The sequence below is a fragment of the Ranitomeya variabilis genome, chromosome 2 (assembly GCF_051348905.1).
Source record: "Ranitomeya variabilis isolate aRanVar5 chromosome 2, aRanVar5.hap1, whole genome shotgun sequence".
NCBI lineage: Eukaryota > Metazoa > Chordata > Amphibia > Anura > Dendrobatidae > Ranitomeya > Ranitomeya variabilis.
In genome coordinates this window covers 532,904,996-532,922,958 of record NC_135233.1, presented here as the reverse complement: position 1 = coordinate 532,922,958, position 17,963 = coordinate 532,904,996, and the positions used below count along the sequence as shown (strand labels likewise).

General features: G+C 44.8%; 1 protein-coding gene across 1 annotated transcript in view; it reads left to right on the top strand.

Moving 5' to 3' along the window:
* CSTF3 (cleavage stimulation factor subunit 3) overlaps positions 1-17,963 on the top strand; it is a 204,065-nt gene that overhangs the window by 12,474 nt on the left and 173,628 nt on the right. The window contains exons 2-3 of the mRNA XM_077288107.1: positions 17,539-17,640; positions 17,754-17,849. Of these exons, the coding sequence (XP_077144222.1) occupies positions 17,539-17,640; positions 17,754-17,849 (198 nt within the window). The remainder of the gene's footprint in view (positions 1-17,538; positions 17,641-17,753; positions 17,850-17,963) is intronic.

The following is a 17,963-nucleotide window of genomic DNA, read 5'->3' as shown; positions in this document are numbered from 1 at the left end:
CAGAACTGAACCGGGACCGCCCCTGGGTGAGTATAATCTAACCTCTTTCTCATCTTTAAGGATACATTGTGGGCTTATCTACAGCATTCCAGAATGCTGTAGATAAGCCCCTGATGCCGGTGGGCTTAGGGTACTGTCACACTCTGCAACTTTCCAACGATCACGACCAGCGATACGACCTGGCCGTGATCGTTGGAAAGTCGTTGTGTGGTCGCTGGGGAGCTGTCACACAGACCGCTCACCAGCGACCAACGATGCCGAGGTCCCGGGTAACCAGGGTAAACATCGGGTTACTAAGCGCAGGGCCGCGCTTAGTAACCCAATGTTTACCCTGGTTACCAGCGTAAAAGTAAAAAAAAAAAACAAAAAACGTACATACTCACATTCCGGTGTCCTTCAGGTCCCTTGCCGTCTGCTTCCCGCACTGACTGAGTGCCGCTGTAAAGTGAAAGCAGATCACAGCGGTGACGTCACCGCTGTGATCTGCTCTTACTTTCCGGCCGGCACCATTGTCTCCCTGTTCCTCCTCCTCTAGGTCCTCTGGCTCCTCTTCAGATAGTGATGTTGGAGGCCGTCCGTGTTTTGTTACCGAGAACATGGACAAGCTGGTTAAAGCCGTTAGAGCTTCAATGGGCCTAAAAGATGAGAAAACAACCAAATCTATGTTCGGGGGTTTGGAGGAAAAAAGAAAACGTACCTTTCCTGTTAACTTCAAAGTAAAGGCCCTTATAGAGAAAGAATGGAGAAAGCCGGAGAAATCGGGTAATCTGCCCTCGGCTTCTAAAAGATGTTACCCCTTTGAGGAGAAGGATTCAGAGACTCAGTGCCTAAAATTGATGGCGCAGTAGCTAAATCTTCTAAAAAGCTATCCCTTCCTTCCCTTAGACTCTGGTGTATTAAGGGACCCCTTAGATAAAAAAGCGTACGGATTCCTAAGACACACACCTGGGAAGCAACCGCAGGTGGTCTAAAACCGGCAATTGCAGGAACCTGTGTCTCACGTTCCCTTATTGTATGGTTACAGCAAATAGAGGAGCAGTTAAAATCTAAAGCTCCAAGAGACGAAATTTTATCCAATGTAGCTATGGCTAAAGGAGCGGCAGCCTTTATAGCCGATTCGTCAGCAGACTCCGTAAGGCTGGCGGCTAGAGCTGCAAGTTTGTCCAATGCGGCTAGACGTGCTCTCTGGTTGAAGGGGTGCCCGGGAGACTTGCCCTCAAAGAATAGACTCTGTTCTATACCATGTGATGGCCATTTCCTCTTCGGTAAAAAGTTGGAGGACATTCTGGAGAAAGCCGGTGACAGGAAAAAGGGTTTTCCTCGCTTTCCAGTGGACTTTAGAAGGCCTTATTTTCGGAGGGGCAAATTCAGTAGGGTCCGCCCCCCGGGAGATAGAAAGAGTTGGGACTCCAGAGACAGAAGGGGATCTGGATATATGTTTAAAGGTCCCTCAACATCAACTAAAAAGCCCTCCCAATGACGCCAGGCCAGTAGGGGGGAGGCTTTCATCTTTTTTCCCAGCCTGGGTAAACATCTCCCCCATTCAATGGGCTCTGAAGGTGGTCAAAGACGGTCTAAAAATAGATTTTGTTTATCCACCGCGACAGACTTTTGTTTCAACACCCCAAAGAAAAACCCCGGAAGAGCAGCTAGCCTTGGAAGCAGAGGTATTGGAGCTGGTATCAAAACATGTTCTGATAGAAGTCCCGGGGGAAGAACAGGGAAAAGGTTTTTATTCCCCTCTTTTTTTGATAAAAAAACCAGACGGGTCACTAAGAACTATCGTCAATTTAAAAAATCTCAACGAATCGGTAGTAAACTGTTCCTTCAAAATGGAGTCTGTGAATACAGCGATAAAACTCTTGTTCCCACAGTGCTTCATGGCAGCTATCGATTTAAAGGACGCCTATTACGTCCCAATTCATCGAGACTTTCAAAAGTCTCCCATAGGGGTGGAGCCGCATATTCATCACTGTAATGGGCGGCACCACGTGACCGCTCATACAGGAGAAGTTGCGGCGCGGAGAGGACGCATCGAGGGAGCCGGGTGAGTATTTTATTCCAGCGGGCGGGCGCACAGGGGGTGGGAGGGGGGTGGTGACAGGGATCTTTATTTTAAACACGAAAAAAAAAAAAAAAAAAAAAAAAAGATTTTTCATATCTTCTCTCCAGCGAACGCTGCTGGAGAGAAGAAATGATTGGTGGCTTCAGCACCTGATGCAGAGGACAGCGCTTATCTCTAGCGCTGTCAACTGCACGGTCCGTGTGGTACCCAGTCGGCACTCGGGCGGCACACGGCTGCCGCACGTGTGCCACACTGATGTGCCACGTGAGCACACGGATAACTCCGGTACCGATTTTTCCGGTACCGGAATTATCTGGACGTGTGGGACAGGCCTTAAACACAGCTGGACTCCAATGAAGGTGTAGAACCATCTCAAGGAGGATCACAAGGAAATGGACAGCATGTGACTTAAATGTGAGTGTCTGAGCAAAGGGTCTGAATACTTATGACCATGTGATATTTCAGTTTTTCTTTTTAATTTGAAAAAAATTCCTACATTTCTGTTTTTATTTCAGCCAAGATGGGGTACAGTGTAAATTAATGAGAAAAAAAAATGAACTTTTTTGAATTTACCAAATGGCTCCAATGAAATAGTGAAAAATTTAAAAGGGTCTGAATACTTTCCGTACGCGACATGTCAGCTGTTTTGAACAGTTGACATGTGCGCGCAATAGCGGCAGGTGGAATCGCGATCCACCTGCCGCTATTAACCAGCTAAATGCCGCTGTCAAACGCTGACAGCGGCATTTAACTACCGCTTCCAGCTACGCGGCTGGAAAGCGCACATTGCCGACTCCCGTCACATGATCAGGGGTCAGCGATGCGTCAGGATAGTAACCATAGAGGTCCTTGAGACCGCTATGGTTACTGATGCTGGCTTGCTGTGAGCGCCACCCTGTGGTCTGCACTCATAGCAAGCCTGCAATTCAGCTACATAGCAGCGATCATCAGATCTAGTTGTGCCAGCTTCTAGCCTCCCATGGAGGCTATTGAAGCATGGCAAAAGTAAAAAAATAAAGAAAAAGTTATAAAAAAAATGAAAAAAATAAAAAAATATAAAAGTTTAAATCACCCCCCTTTCACCCCATCCAAAATAAAACAATAAAAAAATCAAACATATACATATTTGGTATCACCGGGTTCAGAATCTGTTCAGAATCGCCCGATCTATCAATTTAAAAAAAAAAAAGAGCATTAACCTGATCGCTAAACAGCGTAGCGAGAAAAAAAAATCGAAACTCCAGAATTACGTTTTTTTAGTCGCTGCAACATTTCATTACAATGCAATAACGGGCGATCAAAAGAACGTATCTGCACAAAAGTGGTATCATTAAAAACGTCAGCTCGGTGTGCAAAAAATAAGCCCTCACCTGACTCCAGATCACGAAATGGAGACGCTACGGGTATCGGAAAATGGCCCTTTTTTTTTTTTAATCAAAGTTTTGAATTTTTTTTTCACCACTTAGATAAAAAAATAACCTATACATGTTTGGTGGCTATGAACTCGTAATGACCTAGAGAATCACAATGGCAGGTCAGTTTTACATTTAGTGAACCTAGCAAAAAAGCCAAACAAAAAACAAGTGTTGGATTGCACTTTTTTTTGCAATTTCACCACACTTGGAATTTTTTTCCCATTTTCTAGTACAAGGCATGGTAAAACCAATGGTATCGTTCAAAAGTACAACTCGTCCCGCAAAAAATAAGCCCTCACATGACCATATTGACGGAAAAATAAAAAAGTTATGGCTCTGGGAAGGAGGGGAGCGAAAAAGAAAACGCAAAAACAAAATAGGGCCGCGTCTTGAAGGGGTTAAACAGTGACATTAGGAGTAAGGTTCCTGCTCGCAAGCTTACAATGTACATTACTCTACAGATTACTGTTGACTGCATCATTATCAGCTGGTTTGCCCCCACATTAGTTGTATGTGGTTGCTTTCGGTTTAAAAAAAGCACTGGTGGCCAGTATGAAAACTGCAAGAATACCATTTTTTTTTTTTTGTAGATGGGTGCACTTTTTAGAATTGTGTCACTTTTGAGTATTTTCTGTTATATTGACCCCCCCCAATCTCACTTCAGATGTGATGTGGTGCCTAAAAAAATGGTTTTGTAAATTTTGTTGGAAAAATGAGAAATTTCTGGTCAACTTATAAACCTTACGGTCCTAACAAAAAAATTTTTTTAAAAATTGTGCTGATGTAAAGTACACATGTGGGAAATGTTATTTATTAACTGTTTTGTGCGATGTGACTCTGATTTAAGGGCACAAAGTTTGACAACTGCAGTTTTGCTATTAACATGAAGTACAATAGGTCACGAAAAAACAATCTCTGAATCGGTGGGATCTGTTGAAGCGTTCCAGAATTCTAACCTCATAAAGTGACAGTGGTCAGACTTATTAAAATTGTCTCTGTCAATAAGGGGTTAGTATACTGCCATCATCATTATATGTATCTGTTAATGAAGAGGGAATGTTTGCAGTCTGTAATGAAAGGGGTTTCCACTACTAGGACAACCCCCTTCTCAATCTGAATGTTTGCCCCGTTAAATAAAACCACCTTTACTCATTTTGGTGCCGTTCCAGTTGTCGGCTCTCCTGTTCCTGAGGCTCACATGAGGTGGTTGAATCACATGAACTCCCCAATCTGCATCGTCTTCACTGTCCACGCTGTTGGACGTAGAACTAATCAAGAGAAATTGGAGATACATCTCACGTCTTCTTGATTTATACATCCGAAGGCTGGAAAGTGAAGCTGACGCTGACTGGGTGTCAGGCTCGCATGACATAACCTCATGTGAACCGCGTGAACACTAGTGCCTACACCGCTGGAACAGTGCCGGCACAGGAGTTATTGTTATTTTAACGGGGAAACATTCAGATTGAGAAGGGGTTATCCTCTTAGCAGAGACAACACCTTTAACCCCTTAATCCCATATGACGTACTATCCCGTCGAGGTGGGGTGGGCCTTAATTCCCACCAACGGGATAGTACGTCATAGCCGATCGGCCGCGCTCACGGGGGGAGCGTGGCCGATCGCGGCCGGGTGTCAGCTGCCTATCGCAGCTGACATCCGGCACTATGTGCCAGGAGCGGTCACGGACCGCCCCCGGCACATTAACCCCCGGCACACCGCGATCAAACATGATCGCGGTGTACCGGCGGTACAGGGAAGCATCGCGCAGGGAGGGGGCTCCCTGCGTGCTTCCCTGAGACGATCGGTACAAGGCGATGTACTCGCCTTGTACCGAGCGTCTTCTCCATGCAGGCCCCGGATCCAAAATGGCCGCGGGGCTGCATCCGGGTCCTGCAGGGAGTACTTCCGGGTCGGAGCAGGCTGCAGAGCAGCCTGCTCCGATGAAAGTATGATCACCGATCTGATAGAGTGCTATGCAAACTATCAGATCGGCGATCTGTGATGTCCCCCCCGGGACAAAGTAAAAAAGTAAAAAAAAAAATTTTCACATGTGTAAACAAAAAATAAAAATAAAAAAATTCCTAAATAAAGAAAAAAAATAAATAATATTCCCATAAATACATTTCTTTATCTAAAAAAACAAAACAACAAAACAATAAAAGTACACATATTTAGTATCGCCGCGTCCGTAACGACCCAACCTATAAAACTGTCCCACTAGTTAACCCCTTCAGTGAACACCGTAAGGAAAAAAAAAAAAAAAACGAGCCAAAAAAACAACGCTTTATTATCATACCGCCGAACAAAAAGTGGAATAACATGCGATCAAAAAGACGGATATAAATAACCATGGTACCGCTGAAAACGTCATCTTGTCCCGCAAAAGACGAGCCGCCATAAAGCATCATAACCAAAAAGATAAAAAAGTTATAGTCCTCAGAATAAAGCGATGCAAAAATAATTATTTTTTCTATAAAATAGCTTTTATCGTATAAAAGCGCCAAAACATAAAAAAATGATATAAATGAGATATCGCTGTAATCGTACTGACCCGAAGAATAAAACTGCTTATCAATTTTACCAAACGCGGAACGGTATAAACGCCTCCCCCAAAAGAAATTCATGAATAGCTGGTTTTTGGTCATTCTGCCTCACAAAAATCGGAATAAAAAGCGATCAAAAACTGTCACATGTCCGAAAATGTTACCAATAAAAACGTCAACTCGTCCCGCAAAAAACAAGACCTCACATGACTCTGTGGACCAAAATACGGAAAAATTATAGGTCTCAAAATGTGGAGACGCAAAAACTTTTTTGCTATAAAAAGTGTCTTTTAGTGTGTGACAGCTGCCAATCATAAAAATCCGATATAAAAAACGCTATAAAAGTAAATCAAACCCCCTTCATCACCCCCTTAGTTAGGGAAAAATAATAAAATTAAAAAAATGTATTCCATTTTCCCGTTAGGGCTAGGGTTAGGGTTAGGGTTGGAGCTAGGGTTGGAGCTAAAGTTAGGGTTGGGGCTAAAGTTAGGGTTAGGGTTTGGATTACATTTACGGTTGGGATTAGAATTAGGGGTATGTCAGGGATAGGGGTGTGGTTAGGGTTACAGATGGGATTAGGGTTAGGGGTGTGTTTGGATTAGAGTTTCAGGTAGAATTGGGGAGTTTCCACTGTTCAGGCACATCAGGGGCTCTCCAAATGCGACATGGCGTCCGATCTCAATTCCAGACAATTTTGCGTTGAAAAAGTAAAACAGTGCTCCTTCCCTTCCGAGCTTTCCTGTGCGCCCAAACAGGGGTTTACCCCAACATATGGGGCATCAGCGTACTCGGGACAAATTTGCGGTCCAAGTTCCCTTGTTATCCTTAGGAAAATAAAAATTTGGGGGGCTAAAAATCATTTTTGTGAAAAAAAAAAAAAATAATAATAATTTTTATTTTCACGGCTCTGCGTTATAAACTGTAGTGAAACACTTTGGGGTTCAAAGTTCTCACAACACATCTAGATAAGTTCCTTGGGAGGTCTAGTTTCCAATATGGGGTCACTTGTAGGGGGTTTGTACTGTTTGGGTACATCAGGGGCTCTGGAAATGCAACGTGACGCCTGCAGACCAAGCAATCTAAGTCTGCATTCCAAATGGCGCTCCTTCCCTTCCGAGCTCTGCCATGTGCCCAAACAGTGGTTCCCCCCCACATATTGGGTATCAGCCTACTCAGGACAAATTGGACAACAACTTTTGGGGTCCAATTTATCCTGTTACCCTTGTGAAAATACAAAACTGGGGGCTAAAAAATCATTTTTCTGAAAAAAAAAAATAATTTTTATTTTCACGGCTCTGCGTTATAAACTGTAGTGAAACACTTAAGGGTTCAAAGCTCTCAAAACCCATCTAGATAAGTTCCTTAGGGGGTCTACTTTCCAAAATGGTGTCACTTGTGGGGGGTTTTAATGTTTAGGCACATCAGGGGCTCTCCAAACGCGACATGGTGTCCCATCTCAATTCCAGTCAATTTTGCATTAAAAAGTCAAATGGCGCTCCTTCCCTTCCGAGCTCTGCTATGCGCCCAAACAGTGGTTTACCCCCACATATGGGGTATCGTTGTACTCAGGACAAATTGCACAACAACTTTTGTGGTCTAATTTCTTCTCTTACCCTTGGGAAAATAAAAAAAATTGGGGCGAAAAGATCATTTTTGTGAAAAAATATGATTTTTTATTTTTACGGCTCTGCATTATAAACTTCTGTGAAGCACTTGGTGGGTCAAAGTGCTCACCACACATCTAGATAAGTTCCTTAGGGGGTCCACTTTCCAAAATGGTCTCACTTGTGGGGGGTTTCATTGTTTAGGCACATCAGGGGCTCTCCAAACGCAACATGGCGTCCCATATAAATTCCAGTCAATTTTGCATTGAAAAGTCAAATGGCGCTCCTTCCCTTCCGAGCTCTGCCATGCACCCAAACAATGGTTTACACCCACATATGGGGTATCAGCGTACTCAGGACAAATTGCACAACAATTTTTGGGGTCCAATTTCTTCTCTTACTCTTGGGAAAATAAAAAAATTGGGGGCGAAAAGATCATTTTTGTGAAAAAATATGATTTTTTATTTTTACGGCTCTGCATTATAAACTTCTGTGAAGCACTTGGTGGGTCAAAGTGCTCACCACACATCTAGATAAGTTCCTTAGGGGGTCCACTTTCCAAAATGGTCTCACTTGTGGGGGGTTTCATTGTTTAGGCACATCAGGGGCTCTCCAAACGCAACATGGCGTCCCATATAAATTCCAGTCAATTTTGCATTGAAAAGTCAAATGGCGCTCCTTCCCTTCCGAGCTCTGCCATGCACCCAAACAATGCTTTACCCCCACATATGGGGTATCAGCGTATTCAGGACAAATTGTACAACAACTTTAGTGGTCCATTTTCTCCTGTTACCCTTGGTAAAATAAAACAAATTGGAGCTGAAATACATTTTGTGTGAAAAAAAGTTAAATGTTCATTTTTATTTAAACATTCCAAAAATTCCTGTGAAACACCTGAAGGGTTAATAAACTTCTTGAAAGTGGTTTTGAGCACCTTGAGGGGTGCAGTTTTTAGAATGGTGTCACACTTGGGTGTTTTCTATCATATAGACCCCTCAAAATGACTTCAAATGAGATGTGGTCCCTAAAAAAAAAATGGTGTTGTAAAAATGAGAAATTTCTGGTCAACTTTTAACCCTTATAACTCCCTAACAAAAAAAAATTTTGGTTCCAAAATTGTGCTGATGTAATGTGGGAAATGTTATTTATTAAGTATTTTGCGTGACATATCTCTGTGATTTAAGGGCATAAAAATTCAAAGTTGGAAAATTGTGAAATTTTCAAAATTTTCGCCAAATTTCCATTTTTTTCACAAATAAACGCAAGTTATATCGAATAAATTTTACCAATAACATGAAGTAGAATATCTCACGAGAAAACAATGTCAGAATCGCCAAGATCCGTTGAAGCGTTCCAGAGTTATAACCTCATAAAGAGACAGTGGTCAGAATTGTAAAAATTGGCCCGGTCATTAACGTGCAAACCACCCTCGGGGCTTAAGGGGTTAATTTAGGTTATATCAGGCACCAGTGGTAATTCAGAGATGCTACATCTTAAAACTTGATCAGCTGATGTGACAGTGTGGCTGTCATCAGTTGGACAACTTTCATACCGCTTTCTTGGCCCCTATAAAATAATAAAGCTTGCTCTCGCCCCCAATGCCGGCTACGTTCCTGCTGTGTTGGCACTTCATATCCCAGGGCTCCCTTGCTGCTGTTGTGACGTTGGCACCCATCAGCTCTGGCATCAATGTCTTCACCTCTTGTCAAATTGAGCCGGAAGAGGTAGTCTGAGTTAATCTGCAGCCCAGACTTCATCTTCATGTTTGATTTGTCCGAAGGCGCAGACAGTGACGTCAGCTCTGATTGGTCGCCAGCGTCATGTGTCACAACAACCGCACGGGAGAGCGAGTGCTGACACCGTGGGAACTGCGCCGGGACCTATTATCAGCGCTAAATATTTTGATCAAGAAGGGGGGTAGTCTTGGTGGACAACGCCTTTAAGAAGTGTCTGCAGTCACTCTTCTAAATCGTGACCATGTGCAGGGCATACAAGGTACGGATGCCCTTTTTCACCATGCTTATGGGCGGTAACATGACCCCATGCATGCAGTTTGCTTTCACTTGTCAACTAGACTCTTCTGCGCTTCTTAAGTTACCTTCACACGAAACGACTTTGTAACGATATCGCTAGCGATCCGTGACGTTGCAGCGTCCTGGCTAGCGATATCGTTTAGTTTGACACGCAGCAGCGATCAGGATCCTGCTGTGATGTCGCTGGTCGCTGAATAAAGTTCAGAAGTTTATTTGGTCGTCCGATCGCCGTGTATCGTTGTGTTTGACAGCAAAAGCAACGATACCAGCGATATTTTACACTGGTAACCAGGGTAAACATCGGGTTACTAAGTGCAGGGCCGCGCTTAGTAACCCGATGTTTACCCTGGTTACCAGTGTAAAATGTAAAAAAAACAAACAGTACATACTTACATTCGCATCCCCCGCCGTCTGCTTCCCACACTGACTGAGCGCCGCAAAGTGAAAGTGAAAGCACAGCACAGCGGTGACGTCACCGCTGTGCCCTGCTACTGCCGGCGCTCAGTCAGTCAGTCAGTCAGTGCAGGAAGCGGACGCCGGGGGACGCGAATGTTTTGTACTATTTGTTTTTTTTACATTTTACGCTGGTAACCAGGGTAAACATCGGGTTGCTAAGCGCGGCCCTGCGCTTAGCAACCCGATGTTTACCCTGGTTACCCGGGGACCTCGGCATCGTTGGTCAGCGGTCTGTGTGACAGCTCTCCAGCGATCAAACAGCGACGCTGCAGCAATCGGCATCGTTGTCGCTATCGCTGCAGCGTCGCTTCGTGTGAAGGTACCTTTAGTGTTATAGCAGAGTCTGGTCTGTATGCAAATGGTGTGACCACACATTAGCATGGAGATTACAGGGGGCCATGACTGTGTACACATTGGACACCGCTCCAAGTCTGCAGGCACTTTGTCTACTAAATTTTCTTCTCCGACTTGAAAACGCCTTTAACGTTTATTTTCCATTTTTTATTTTTATGACATATCCACAAGGACCAGTGGGTCTCGCTTCAAACTGGAAAATGTGTCTTGTACCTCGTTGTCATAAGAGAGGTGCCTGGTCATGCGTGGTGCTGTACCCATGTGGGCCTGCTTTACATCTGTAATATAACTTGTAAGGTGTGGCCAATGTGTTTATTTTCAGACGTGTTGGGAACATGATTTTGTGGCACTTACTATTATACAGATATGACAGGTTCTTCTCCTGCTCTTGTTACTGCAGCTTCCTCACCGGCTGCACAGCTCTCCATCCATACATTGGCTGCTGGTGGAGGATCATGTGACCATACCTGTCCATCTGTCTCACATGGGTGGTATGCTGCATTTCTATTGGAGGAGACTGACCGTTCTGGTCACATGATCTTCTACCAGCCGCCATTGTATGGATGGAGAGAAGTGCAGCCATGGATAAAAGATGTATTAACCAGAGCAGGAGGAGAACTTGTCATACATATTAATTAGAGATGAGAGAATAGCTTAGGATACCTCCTTATCCGAATAGCTATAGCGGTAACCTGGCTACCTGGAGCGCTCCCGATAACCAGCTGTTCGGCACAGCACATGTATGGAGACCCTGTGTATTGTGACTGTCACACAGCTGTGACACATGTGGCTGCAGCGCCGGACAGCTGGTTATCGGGAGCGCTCCAGGAATCCGAGGTCCCGATACAGCTATTCGGTAGCCGCTGTAGCTATTAGGATAAGGGTTTATCCTAAGCTATTCGCTCAACCCCAGTATTAATCTATGAACAGAAAATCTTGTCTCCCAACAGAGCTACCAAAACAAATATATTGGCCATCCCCTTCTCTTTCGCATCTCTGCTTCAGGAAAATGGCCGCCGCGATCTCCATCTGCGCACGCGCGGCATCCCGCGGCCATTTTCCTGAAGCCCCGGGCAGCAGAGCGCTCGATCTGCGCACGCGCGGCCACAGGAAGATGGCCGCCCCCACCGATCACCAGGGGAATAGCGCAGATCGCGCTCTTTTCCCTCCCCTGTGCAGTGGACTCTGGACTTGGGCATGCGCAAACCACTACGCCACCAACGGAAAAATAAGCAAGATCTGGGTGAAGACACCACGCCCATCTGACCAGACCAGCCTGATTGACAGGCGAAAACTGCTACTTTGGTAACTTATTTTGGCAGCATAGGTGGGGAATCGGGGTCCACAAAATACACTTGTAATGCACAGCTCAGGCCCTATTTAACCCCTTCCCGACCTGTGACACAGCGTATGCGTCATGAAAGTCGGTGCCAATCCGACCTGTGACGCATATGCTGTGTCACAGAATGATCGCGTCCCTGCAGATCGGGTGAAGGGGTTAACTCCTATTTTACCCGATCTGCAGGGAGAGGGGGAGTGGTACTTCAGCCCAGGGGGGGTGGCTTAACCCCCCCGTGGCTACGATCGCTCTGATTGGCTGTTGAAAGTGAAACTGCCAATCAGAGCGATTTGTAATATTTCACCTATGAAAATGGTGAAATATTACAATCCAGCCATGGCCGATGCTGCAATAGCATCTGCCATGGCTGGAGACCCCGATCTGCCCCCACCCCAGCCCACCGATCGCCCCCCCAGTCGTCCTTTTTGCCCCGATGTCCGTTCCGCTCCCCTCCTCCCTCCTGTCGGCTCCCCCGGTCCTCCTGTCCGCTCCCCAGATCCTCCGATCCCCCCCCCGTGTTCCGGTCCCACCCCCCCATACTTACCTAGCTCCGATGTCCCTCCCGGTGTCCGGCCGTCTGCTTCATGGGCGCCGCCATCTTGGAAAATGGCGGGCGCATGAGCAGTACGCCCGCCGAATCTGACAGCCGGCAGATTCGTTCCTGCACATTTTGGTCGCTGTGATAAGTTCTATCACAGCGATCAAAATAAAAAAAATAGTAAATAAATCACCCCCTTTATCACCCCCATAGGTAGGGATAATAATAAAATACAGAAAATATAATTATTTTAGTTTTTCCATTAGGGTTAGGGGTAGGGTTAGGGGTAGGGTTGCACTTAGGGTTGCACTTAGGGTTGCACTTAGGGTTGCACTTAGGGCTAGGGTTGCACTTAGGGCTAGGGTTGCACTTAGGGCTAGGGTTGCACTTAGGGTTGCACTTAGGGTTGCACTTAGGGTTGCACTTAGGGTTGCACTTAGGGCTAGGGTTGCACTTAGGGTTGCACTTAGGGTTGCACTTAGGGCTAGGGTTGCACTTAGGGTTGCACTTAGGGTTGCACTTAGGGTTGCACTTAGGGCTAGGGTTGCACTTAGGGCTAGGGTTGCACTTAGGGTTGCACTTAGGGCTAGGGTTGCACTTAGGATTGCACTTAGGGTTGCACTTAGGGCTAGGGTTGCACTTAGGGTTGCACTTAGGGCTAGGGTTGCACTTAGGGCTAGGGTTGCACTTAGGGCTAGGGTTGCACTTAGGGCTAGGGTTGCACTTAGGGCTAGGGTTGCACTTAGGGTTGCACTTAGGGCTAGGGTTGCACTTAGGATTGCACTTAGGGTTGCACTTAGGGCTAGGGTTGCACTTAGGGTTGCACTTAGGGTTGCACTTAGGGCTAGGGTTGCACTTAGGGCTAGGGTTGCACTTAGGGCTAGGGTTGCACTTAGGGCTAGGGTTGCACTTAGGGCTAGGGTTGCACTTAGGGCTAGGGTTGCACTTAGGGCTAGGGTTGCACTTAGGGCTAGGGTTGCACTTAGGGCTAGGGTTGCACTTAGGGTTGCACTTAGGGCTAGGGTTGCACTTAGGGTTGCACTTAGGGTTGCACTTAGGGCTAGGGTTGCACTTAGGGTTGCACTTAGGGTTGCACTTAGGGTTGCACTTAGGGTTGCACTTAGGGCTAGGGTTGCACTTAGGGTTGCACTTAGGGTTGCACTTAGGGTTGCACTTAGGGCTAGGGTTGCACTTAGGGTTGCACTTAGGGCTAGGGTTGCACTTAGGGTTGCACTTAGGGCTAGGGTTGCACTTAGGGCTAGGGTTGCACTTAGGGTTAGAATTAGGGTTAGAATTAGGCTATGTGCACACGGTGCGGATTTGGCTGCGGATCCGCAGCGGATTGGTCGCTGCGGATTCGTATCAGTTTTCCATCACGTTTACAGTACCACGTAAACCTATGGAAAACCAAATCCGCTGTGCCCATGGTGCGGAAAATACAGCGCGGAAACGCTGCGTTGTATTTTCCGCAGCATGTCAATTCTTTGTGCAATTCCGCAGCGTTTTACACCTGCTCCATAATAGGAATCCGCAAGTGAAATCCACACAAAAAACACTGGAAATCCGCGGTAAATCCGCAGGTAAAGCGCAGTGCGTTTTACCTGCAGATTTTTCAAAAACTGCAGAAAAATCCACACAAATCCGCAACGTGAGCACATAGCCTTAGGGTTGGAATTAGGGGTAAGACTAGGGTTAGGGGTGTGTTGGGGTTAGGGTTGTGGTTAGGGTTGGGATTAGAGTTAGGGGTGTGTTGGGGTTAGTGTTGGAGTTAGAATTGAGGGGTTTCCACTTTTTAGGCACATCAGGGGGTCTCCAAACGCGACACGGCGCCACCATTGATTCCAGCCAATCTTGCGTTGAAAAAGTAAAATGGTGCTCTCTCCCTTCCGAGCCCCGACGTGTGCCCAAACAGTGCTTTACCCCCACATATGGGGTACCAGCGTACTCAGGAGAAACTGATCAACAACTTTTGGGGTCCAATTTCTCCTGTAACCCTTGGGAAAATAAAAAATTGCGGGCTAAAAAATTATTTTTGAGGAAAGAAAAATGATTTTTTATTTTCACGGCTCTGCGTTATAAACTTCTGTGAAGCACTTGGGGGTTCAAAGTGCTAACCACACATCTAGATAAGTTCCCTTGGGGGTTTAGTTTCCAAAATGGGGTCACTTGTGGGGAGTTTCTACTGTTTAGGCACATCAGGGGCTCTGCAAACGCAACGTGATGCCCGCAGAGCATTCCATCAAAGTCTGCATTTCAAAACGTCACTACTTCACTTCCGAGCTCCGGCATGTGCCCAAACAGTGGTTTACCCCCACATATGGGGTATCACCGTACTCAGGAGAAACTGGACAACAAATCTTGGGGTCAAATTTCTCCTGTTACCCTTGGGAAAATAAAAAAATCAGGGCTAAAAAATTTTTTTTTGAGGAAAGAAAACGTATTTATTATTTTCACGGCTCTGCGTTATAAACTTCTGTGAAGCACTTAGGGGTTCAAAGTGCTCACCACACATCTAGATAAGTTCATTTGGGGGTCTAGTTTCCAAAATGGGGTCACTTGTTGGGGGTTTCTACTGTTTAGGCACATCAGGGGCTCTGCAAACGCAACGTGACGCCCGCAGAGCATTCCATCAAAGTCTGCATTTCAAAACGTTACTACCTTCTGAACCCCGACGTGTGCCCAAGCAGTGGTTTACCCCCACATATGGGGTATCAGCGTACTCAGGAGAAACTGGACAACAACTATTGGGGTCAAATTTCCCCTGTTACCCTTGGGAAAATAAAAAATTCAGGGCTAAAAAAATTTTTTTGAGAAAAGAAAAAATATTTTTTATTTTCATGGCTCTGCGTTATAAACTTCTGTGAAGCACTTGGGGGTTCAAAGTGCTCACCACACATCTAGATTAGTTCCTTGGGAGGTCTAGTTTCCAAAATGGGGTCACTTATGGGGAAGCTCCAATGTTTAGGCACACAGGGGCTCTCCAAACGCGACATGGTGTCCGCTAATGATTGGAGCTAATTTTCCATTCAAAAAGCCAAATGGCGTGCCTTCCCTTCCAAGCCCTGCCGTGCACCCAAACAGTGGTTTACCCCCACATATGGGGTATCATCGTACTCAGGACAAACTGGACAACAACATTTGGGGTCCAATTTCTCCTGTTACCCTTGGGAAAATAAAAAATTCTGGGCTAAAAATCATTTTTGAGGAAAGAAAAATTATTTTTTATTTTCACGGCTCTGCGTTATAAACTTCTGTGAAGCACTTGTTGGTTTAAAGTGCTCACTATGCATCTAGATAAGTTCCTTGGGGGGTCTAGTTTCCAAAATGGGGTCACTTGTGGGGGAGCTCCAATGTTTAGGCACACAGGGGCTCTCCAAACGCGACATGGTGTCCGCTAACGATTGGAGCTACTTTTCCATTCAAAAAGTCAAATGGCGCGCCTTCCCTTCCGAGCCTTGCCATGCGCCCAAACAGTGGTTTACCCCCACATATGAGGTATCGGCGTACTCAGGAGAAATTGCCCAACAAATTTTAGGATCCATTTTATCCTGTTGCCCATGTGAAAATAAAAAAATTGAGGCTAAAAGAATTTTTTTGTGAAAAAAAAGTACTTTTTCATTTTTACGGATCAATTTGTGAAGCACCTGAGGGTTTAAAGTGCTCACTATGCATCTAGATAAGTTCCTTGGGGGGTCTCCTTTCCAAAATGGGGTCACTTGTGGGGAAGCTCCAATGTTTAGTCACACAGGGGCTCTCCAAACGCGACATGGTGTCCGCTAACGATGGAGATAATTTTTCATTCAAAAAGTCAAATTGCGCTCCTTCCCTTCCGAGACTTACCATGTGCCCAAACAGTGGTTTACCCCCACATGTGAGGTATCAGTGTACTCAGGAGAAATTGCCCAACAAATTTTAGGATCCATTTTATCCTGTTGCCCATGTGAAAATTAAAAAATTGAGGCTAAAATATTTTTTTTGTGAAAAAAAAGTACTTTTTCATTTTTACGGATCAATTTGTGAAGCACCTGGGGGTTTAAAGTGCTCACTATGCTTCTAGATAAGTTCCTTGGGGGGTCTAGTTTCCAAAATGGGGTCACTTGTGGGGGAGCTCCAATGTTTAGGCACACGGGGGCTCTCCAAACGCGACATGGTGTCCGCTAAAGATTGGAGCCAATTTTTCATTCAAAAAGTCAAATGGCGCTCCTTCCCTTCCGAGTTCTGCCGTGCGCCCAAACAGTGGTTTACCCCCACATATGAGGTATCAGCGTACTCAGAACAAATTGGACAACAACGTTCGTGGTCCAGTTTCTCCTTTTACCCTTGGGAAAATAAAAAAATTGTTGCTAAAAGATCATTTTTGTGACTAAAAAGTTAAATGTTCATTTTTTCCTTCCATGTTGCTTCTGCTGCTGTGAAACACCTGAAGGGTTAATAAACTTCTTGAATGTGGTTTTGAGCACCTTGAGGGGTGCAGTTTTTAGAATGGTGTCACTTTTGGGTATTTTCAGCCATATAGAACCCTCAAATTGACTTCAAATGTGAGGTGGTCCCTAAAAAAAATGGTTTTGTAAATTTTGTTGTAAAAATGAGAAATCACTGGTCAAATTTTAACCCTTATAACTTCCTAGCAAAAAAAAATGTTGTTTCCAAAATTGTGCTGATGTAAAGTAAACATGTGGTAAATGTTATTTATTAACTATTTTGTGTCACATAACTCTCTGGTTTAACAGAATGAAAATTCAAAATGTGAAAATTGCAAAATTTTCAAAATTTTCGCCAAATTTCCATTTTTTTCACAAATAAACGCAGAAATTATCGACCTAAATTTACCACTAACATGAAGCCCAATATGTCACGAAAAAACAATCTCAGAATCGCTACAATCCGTTGAAGCGTTCCCGAGTTATTACCTCATAAAGGGACACTGGTCAGAATTGCAAAAAACGGCAAGGTCATTAAGGCCAAAATAGGCTGGGTCATGAAGGGGTTAACAGTATTTTTATCTCATACGGAAAAAACGGGGTGACAGGTTCCCTTTAATTGATTGGAATATTTGCAAAACTTGCTGTAACAAAATCCATAGCATGGGGACTCGTAACCCTTAGGGTTATTTTCTTTTAAGATCCCACACAGTAACTTTTTAATTTTTGTTCATCCTTTTTTCCCCTTTTTCTCATTTGCTGAATATAGGCAGCTGAGTATGTTCCAGAAAAGGTGAAGAAAGCGGAAAAAAAGTTGGAAGACAACCCGTATGATCTCGACGCCTGGAGCATTCTCATTCGCGAGGCACAGGTTTAGTGACATAGGATTACATTATGTTCTCTCGGCCCCAGTAGTGGCTTTATGTATATCATATTTTCTCCGTACATCCATAATGTTGTAAACGCTGTTTATTCAAATTCTAGAATCAGCCTATAGACAAGGCCCGGAAGACATATGAACGACTTGTGGCCCAGTTCCCAAGTTCTGGCAGATTCTGGAAACTTTACATTGAAGCAGAGGTTAATATTTTAACATTTTTCCTTTTTATGGGTATTTTAAAGCTACTACATGTATGTCAGATAGCATTAATGGTGGGAACAATATAGTGAGGACCATTAACTCAGATTTACATA